At 44.4% G+C, this 7,500-nt stretch overlaps 1 protein-coding gene across 7 annotated transcripts in view; it reads right to left on the bottom strand.

The window, feature by feature from the left end:
- Positions 1-1,577: 1,577 nt before the first annotated feature.
- LOC122246701 (CBFA2/RUNX1 partner transcriptional co-repressor nervy) overlaps positions 1,578-7,500 on the bottom strand; it is a 201,663-nt gene continuing 195,740 nt past the window's right edge. For 5 of the 7 annotated variants that reach the window (XM_086544440.1, XM_086544441.1, XM_086544442.1 and 2 more), the window contains 8 exons: positions 7,046-7,194; positions 6,826-6,918; positions 6,407-6,553; positions 6,118-6,230; positions 5,825-6,011; positions 5,391-5,625; positions 4,995-5,167; positions 1,578-3,987 (listed from right to left, as the gene is read on the bottom strand). In XM_086544440.1, the coding sequence (XP_086400566.1) occupies positions 3,736-3,987; positions 4,995-5,167; positions 5,391-5,625; positions 5,825-6,011; positions 6,118-6,230; positions 6,407-6,553; positions 6,826-6,918; positions 7,046-7,194 (1,349 nt within the window). In that variant the 3' untranslated portion in view covers positions 1,578-3,735. Of the gene's footprint in view, positions 4,058-4,994; positions 5,168-5,390; positions 5,626-5,824; positions 6,012-6,117; positions 6,231-6,406; positions 6,554-6,825; positions 6,919-7,045; positions 7,195-7,500 lie in introns of all 7 variants that reach the window. The other 2 variants (XM_086544443.1, XM_043005432.2) reach the window with 1 other exon arrangement.

Raw genomic sequence — 7,500 nt, 5'->3', positions numbered from 1 at the left:
GTCGGAAGCTATTGTTGCAACCGTAGAAAATAAATAGATGGATAAGAATTGCGTGTGTGCGGATCATCGTGGCGTGTGTCCGGCGGGCGAGATCCAGAATATTTGACAGTGACGCTTGAGAAGGGACAGATTTTGTGCCGAGTTTTACGTCGTCTTCCTTGGTCTCCTTGAGCTGTGCCAAGCAGTGACAGGTGTGAAACTTGGCCTGTGGTGACCTGCCGAAGAGGAGGTGACAGTGCAGGGAAGAGTTAACACCGGGACGGGAAGAGGAGGGAAGAGTTAACACCGGGACGGGAAGAGGAGGGAAGAGTTAACACCGGGATGGGAAGAGGAGGGAAGAGTTAACACCGGGACGGAAAGAGGAGGGAAGAGTTAACACCGGGACGGAAAGAGGAGGGAAGAGTTAACACCGGGATGGGAAGAGGAGGGAAGAGTTAACACCGGGACGGGAAGAGGAGGGAAGAGTTAACACCGGGACGGGAAGAGGAGGGAAGAGTTAACACCGGGACGGGAAGAGGAGGGAAGAGTTAACACCGGGACGGGAAGAGTTAACACCGGGACGGGAAGAGGAGGGAAGAGTTAACACCGGGACGGAAAGAGGAGGGAAGAGTTAACACCGGGACGGGAAGAGGAGGGAAGAGTTAACACCGGGACGGGAAGAGGAGGGAAGAGTTAACACCGGGACGGGAAGAGGAGGGAAGAGTTAACACCGGGACGGGAAGAGGAGGGAAGAGTTAACACCGGGACAGGTTCTGAGGACTGACGGAGGGTGGGTGGGTGGGTGGGTGGGTTTTAACAAGTTATAACCGCCTCTGGTAAAGTGACAGCCACCCACGTGCTTTGTGGGTGCAGTGCTTGGGATTCTGCTGTGATGGGGATTTTTTTTGAGAGAAACAACCGAAGTAAAGTTACCAATATGACTGAAACGCCATACGCGTGGCCACAGGGAGAAAGGCCGGGGAATTATAGTGCAGAGCGGCCATTGGAAGTGCGAGAAATGTAACTAAATGTGACTGCGTAAGTGAAATGCTGGGAAGTTACATGCAGTATAATTATGTACACTTACCAATCCCTTTTGCTCTGAAAACCTCTGAAATTATCTAGGATCTCACAAGTGCACAGGTGCGCGCGCGCACACGCGCACACACATACACACACACACACACACACACAAAGTCTAGAGTAGATTCCATATCAATCCTTCATTCATGTTTCTAACTCACAGTTCTAGTAGAATCGCAAGGCTCGACGTGTAATCGAGAAGTGCCAAACGAGGAAGCGAATCTTTCCTTTACAACAGGTGACTTCAGCCTTGTGTTAGCAGACAAAAGAGGGGAATGAGAAAGAGAGCCAATAAGCCTGCTAAAGTAAAGAGTGAAAGAGAAGAAAAGGTGCCTCCCGATGCCAAAACGCGAGAGAATCAACCGCAAAGTATGGATGAATTCTTTGATGTAAGGCTTATCCTTTTTTTTGTAAGGCACCAATTTCTTAAAAATACATTTTCAAATAAAAAGTACAAAACTAAAGAGACTCATTTTCTTGTGGGTGTCTGCTCATATTAGGATGACAATAAACACTTTATTATAATAAAACATGGTATATTTACAAAACAAATAGGACACTGGTATACAATACACATGATTCAACAGATATGTGTGTTCTGAAGACAGTGGATTGTGGAAATATATAGACATTAAATTTACATTCTGGAAGTCTTCTAAGCTTTGGTGGACTTGTTCAGTACAACTGCAAGTTCAAATGATGCAGAACGTTCCACAGATATATTAAAACACAATAAATCTGCCAGCAAGTTAATAAATAATAAAGTCTATATATATAATCTTTAACAATGTGTCACGTAACCACTTGTAAATAATTTCTAACCTGGTTACTGATAATGCATGCTGTTAATAACCAATAATGAAGAAATTGGAGCATAACATAAAACTAAAAAGGAAATGTATTACTTGTTTACTGTCCAATTATACAGTGATGCGCACACACACACTCATGTCTTGTATCAGTAATTTGTGGAAATATAATTTAAACCCATTTGTAAAGTAGGATACAAATGCGATTTAAGGCAATCTGCACAAATATTATTCATTGCACTGGTGAGACGTTTTATCATTGATATCTGAATGGACTACAGATGAGTGTGTCAACAGATGGCGTTGGCTTTGGCATTGAGAATGACCCGAGTCAAACTTACTGAAATGTTATCATAGTTTATGTCAAAGCGTCAGTACAGTACGTCTGCACTTGACTTCTTTTATACAAAATCTGCGTCAGAAATCTTTTTTTTTTTTTTTTGCACATTTTACAAAATAGTAATAAATAGGCTATTTCAGTAAGTTTTTTTTCTTTTTTTTATCTTTCCTATCATGGACTCATAGTATTGGAATAACTGACTTTTGGATATCAAAAGAGTATGATAGATTTCAAAGCTTCAAAACACTGAAAATCTAGGCTTTGTCATGAACATTCATTTACATTTTGACTAGACACATAAAAATTATGCTAGTAAAGTTATTCTACCATGCACTGAAATCCTTATTGCCAGCTATAATGTACAGTACACTTTGGGAAATTCTTCTTGCCAAGAACATCCCACCAGCAGGTCTAATAAAACTTGTCTATTTCTACAGTCTTTGGTTCACAGGGTAATAACACAAGTTCATAAATGACACTTCTGTCCTCTGGCTCAACATTTGTACTGATTTTAAAGTGTAAGTATTTACAAGTAACTCACTCGATCACACGCATGATTCTTACTTGAAATGTAAGACTATGTTTGAGGATTTGACAAGCAGGCTTTCTACCCTGGTGCCAAATCTGCCTAATTTTCAAGCTAATCTTAATTCTCCATTTTTTTATTATTGAATTTCTTTTAATAACAATGTACGAAATCCAGTGACAGCAACCTCCAGAAAAGTAGTATACACATACATACATCTGAAAGGTCAGTTAAATGACCAAATAAAATATCCGAATTATTTTTAAAAAATTACCTCCTTTTCCGCAGAATGTGTTGTATCGAGTAATGCACAGATATGGCAACACTGGTATAACTCACGGTCTTTCACTCTTGCCCGATTTCACACACAATTTATATCTGCTATGCGTAGCCGAAATTATGCAATATTGTAGATTTATGTTTGTTTACATGTTGCAAAATAAATAAATTCAGCAGAATTCCTTCCCGAACCATGCCACAGCACTAATCAAGGTCTGTATCGCATACCGAGTGCACACAGGGCAGCCAACCATCTGAAAGCCTTGCTTCTCTTTGAGGGCCTGATATGGTCAAGTTTTATCGTTACCAATTACCATAAATGCTGCTAATTATCACCATGAGAGAGTTAAAGCTCTGAATTCTTCCTAAGAAGTTTCCAAATGGCTGCAAGATCACCATTAAACGCTGCAGGGTTACCTCTGCTCACTTGTCTTGATTCACTGTAACCAGTCTCCACTGTGTCTTAGAGCCATGTCTGCCGTACAGTCCATAGCCTCTTTAGAATGTAAACATTGAAACATCACAAATTTATAAATTATCATTAAACTTACTAACCTCTGAGAAAATATGAACTTGAAATGCTTCATAAACAACACTAAAGATTTCCGAAGGTGATGTCTGACAGCAAATTTTCCTTCCCGCTAAGAGTCTCTGGCGAGAACCTAGAATATTCTCGTCTTCCTCCGGAACCTCCGCCTCAGCGATGACTCGGCCGTGCGTCACTCCGTCTTGGCCGCCTCCGCCGCGCCCTTGCTGAATTTGGTCTTTGAAGCGAGAGCCGCAATGATGGCAGTGGATGAAGACGTGGATGACGAAGATATGGAGGATGACGTTGACGTTGAGGCGAGCGCGGGTGAGCAGACTTTGTGGTGCGAGTCCCAGTCCTTGTGTTGGCAGAAGGGTCCGCAGTATCTGGCCACGTTGCACCCACTGCACGTCTCATGGGCCTTCCTGCCGCAGTTCCAGCACGCCTGCAGGAGAGCCACAGTCAGGGGCGCGAGGGGGAAGGGGCCGGGGCTAGTACGGGTACCTCTTGATTTTCTGGCAAGTTTTGTCTTTTGTAATGTTTGATAAACGTTACTTGACCCAAAGCATTTCATAGAATGGCAGTTTACTGTATCACAATGTAAGAAACCAGAGCCTTCATGAAAAAAATATCCAATATGGTTTTCAAGGAAGTATGATAGTATGAATTTTAAGAATAAGGAATATGACTTTCTTAAAAGATGAGTGAAAACTAGATTCAACAAGGATCCTGACCAACAACGGTTTATTTCCGTTCATTTACTAATGTAAACTTCCTGTGTGAAACTGTAATTGTGACTCAATTTTGACAAATATATATGCTATAGCAATATACAATTTTTAAGACTTAAATATATTTATATGCATATATATGTAATATATACATACATACATACATACATACATATATATATATATATATATATATATATATATATATATATATATATGTATATATATATGCACATATATATATAATCTCTTGTTAAACAATATAGCAGTTGCCTAATAACTATTATTGTTTTAAATATCTGCTATTGCTTTGTGATGGTGGTCAAAGGGACATGCCTTGTGGTGATATTTGTCTGCCTTCGGTGAAGTCTAAGGCCTCTCCTGTACTGAAATAACTTCCCCTGACTTGCCAGGTTAATTAAAAGAAGCCCCCAAACCCTGATAAGATATGCAAGATTGCGTTTGTTCAAACTGATCATTGAGATATTTTAGCATAACAGAGAGCGAAGGTGGACTACACAGAACAATTATCCCTCTAGCTTCATAATGTGAATAATAAATACACTGCCTAAAGCGTACACCCACGCAAATATTATGTTTGTATATTTTTCGTTTTCTGATGGCTTTCTCGAAAATTTACATTGTTCATAACATCGTCTTTAACATTCCCGCATATCCATCAGTCGTGAGATGTGAGCACAAGTAAAGGGGGCAAAGCTACCTGCTGGGGTTCGGTCCGAGGCTCAGAGGGGTCCCTGCGCCCAACCTCACGCAGAAGGGCCTCTACTTTTGCCCTTTCTGCCGCTACCAATTCTTGTGCCCGCGCCTCTGCCGCGCCCACTGCTCGTTGTACTTCTGCGACTGCCGCGCGCCGGACTTCCGACACAGCTTCCTCTGTCATTGGAAGAGAAATTGCGCCATGGAAGAAGTGTCTACCTTTCGGTGTCTTTGGAAAGTGTTCTACCTTTCAGAAGTGTCTGCTTTCAGGACAGATATCCTGTCTACAAGATGAAGCAAGTATTTGCTGAGACACTTTTCGAAGCTTTATTAGAAACCACGAATATACATATATGCATATATATCAGCACGCCGAATGCCCAGATGCCCAGATGCTCACCTGCTTTCCGCTTGACTTCCGAGACGCGCTCCTCCGTGGTCCGTATGGACTGGGCCACAAGCTCTGCCGCGTGTCGCCTCACTTCCGCGTCGTAGTCTGCCCTTTGGCGAAGGTCCGTCGCCCCGACGGCGCTCATTCGCTGCGCCCCGCTGCCCCCGTCCCGGTCCTCCTTCTGCTGTAACATCGTTAAAGCTCGCCGAGTTTTCTCAACCATGCTCAGGATGCAGGTCAGCATCTGGAAACGAAAGACGCTTTAGGAACTATGGGCCATCGGTTATTTCTATTCCGTGTAAGGCAACACTAAAAAACTTTCAGAATAACAAACCCCTTTTCAAAAAACCTTTAGACATAATATTTGACAATGCATCTCTGGCAGAAAACTACAGTATAATGATGATGTACATGAAAAGCACTGAAGGACTTGAGGTTCCTACCACATGGATGTTCTTCCACTCGTCGTCTGGCGGAGGCGCAGGAGTGCGATAGTCCCTGGCGTGCGCTGGCAAGTCAGGACTAATGCCAACACTAGGATACGGCGGAGAGAAGATTCCTAACCGCTTGGCAGGGGGCGGCGACACGCTGCCCCCGCTGCCGCCCCCGCTGTCACCGTTTTCAAAGTACCTGTTCGGTGGAACGGAATATTAAGTATGTCACTGAACATTTCTTTGTGTACAGATAGATTTTTTGCAGACCAACAGAAGTTTAAAGACAGGTCTCTAAGCCTTACCCTTCGTGGCGCCGTTTGCCGCTGGTGACTTCAGAAGAGAAAAAGTCGGTGGGCTCCCCGGCTGCGGCCTCCAAGAGCGCCGCCTCGTGCACGGCCACGTACTGTGACACGGGCTGGAAGGATTTGCATACGGCACTTAACAAAAGCTTCAGACCATCCGTGACAACATACTTATAAGACATGTGAAATAGGAGAACACTCAAAACTGAACTCGGAATTCGAGAATGACCAATTGCAAGAATGAAAACAGTGCTAATAGCACAGGCACGAAAATGGGAAAGATGCCAACCATTGAAGCACGTCGAGCCAGACTCTGGAGTTCCCGCTGCAGGAGAGGCAGGTGCGAGCGGAGGAACGGCAAGACGAAGGGACGCAGAGGAAAATGGGTCACTTCCTGAAGACCTCCGTGGAACTCCTCGACGCTGACCCCGCCGCTCTGTGGAGATGTGACCATGATGCCTTTGAGAGATTCATCACTCCGCCGTGATTGTTTTGACTGGCAGAATATTAATGAGTGCCATGTCATAAATTTGGAATACTTTACACTTTCAGCAGATAATCCTACATTAAGAGGAAAGAAACTAGTATGAAAGTTCACTGCTCGACACAGCTCCTCTAGCAATACGGGAAAGGAGTTAGACTTCGGGGAACATCGCTGATTCCTCTTTACATTCAGGCACGCGATGGATGCCCTTGAATGGCACTCACCAGCAGCCCCAGCACCAGGTGGCGCACGCGGTCCCCCACTTCCGGCGAGATGTCGGCCGCGAACTGGTGCAAGGTCGTCAGGAACCGCCGAACCTGCGGGAGGACCCGAGATTGTGACACGTGACACACATACCCGATGTGTCGCCCCCCATGCCATGTGTCATCGCCCTCCCTGGCTTTCCACTCATGGACACGAAGAAATAACCCTGACAGGACGCACCTTGGAGATCTGACGGTGCGTGTCTCTCGCGCCCGCCCCTGCCGAGGCAGAAGCGTCAAGGGCGTGCGTGGGCGGCGAGGACAGCGCCGGCGGTGAGGGCGTGGGCGTTCCGTTGACTGTGCTGTGAGGCGAGTAGGACCCGTTGGCGTCTGCGGAGGAAACGGACACCGTTAAGAGAGCAAAAACGCAAACATGCACACGCTTGCTCATTGCAACTGGACCACATACGAGATACACACAAAAACTCTGACAAAGACACAAGGACACACACGCACCCGATTAACATACAGAGGCTCACGCACAATGGATAATAACAGGCTCTCTCGTTCTTGTATTTGCGAGAGAAAGACAGGGAGCATGAGGGTGTACGTTATGTTGCATGTATAAATGTGTATGTATGTATGTATATATGTATATACATATGTATATATATACATGTATATATATATATATAT

This window comes from Penaeus japonicus, unplaced genomic scaffold, assembly GCF_977035675.1.
Source record: "Penaeus japonicus unplaced genomic scaffold, GWHDUDI00000001_assembly GWHDUDI00000015, whole genome shotgun sequence".
NCBI lineage: Eukaryota > Metazoa > Arthropoda > Malacostraca > Decapoda > Penaeidae > Penaeus > Penaeus japonicus.
Note: the sequence above shows the minus strand (reverse complement) of the source record. Positions and strands in the feature narration are given on the sequence as shown.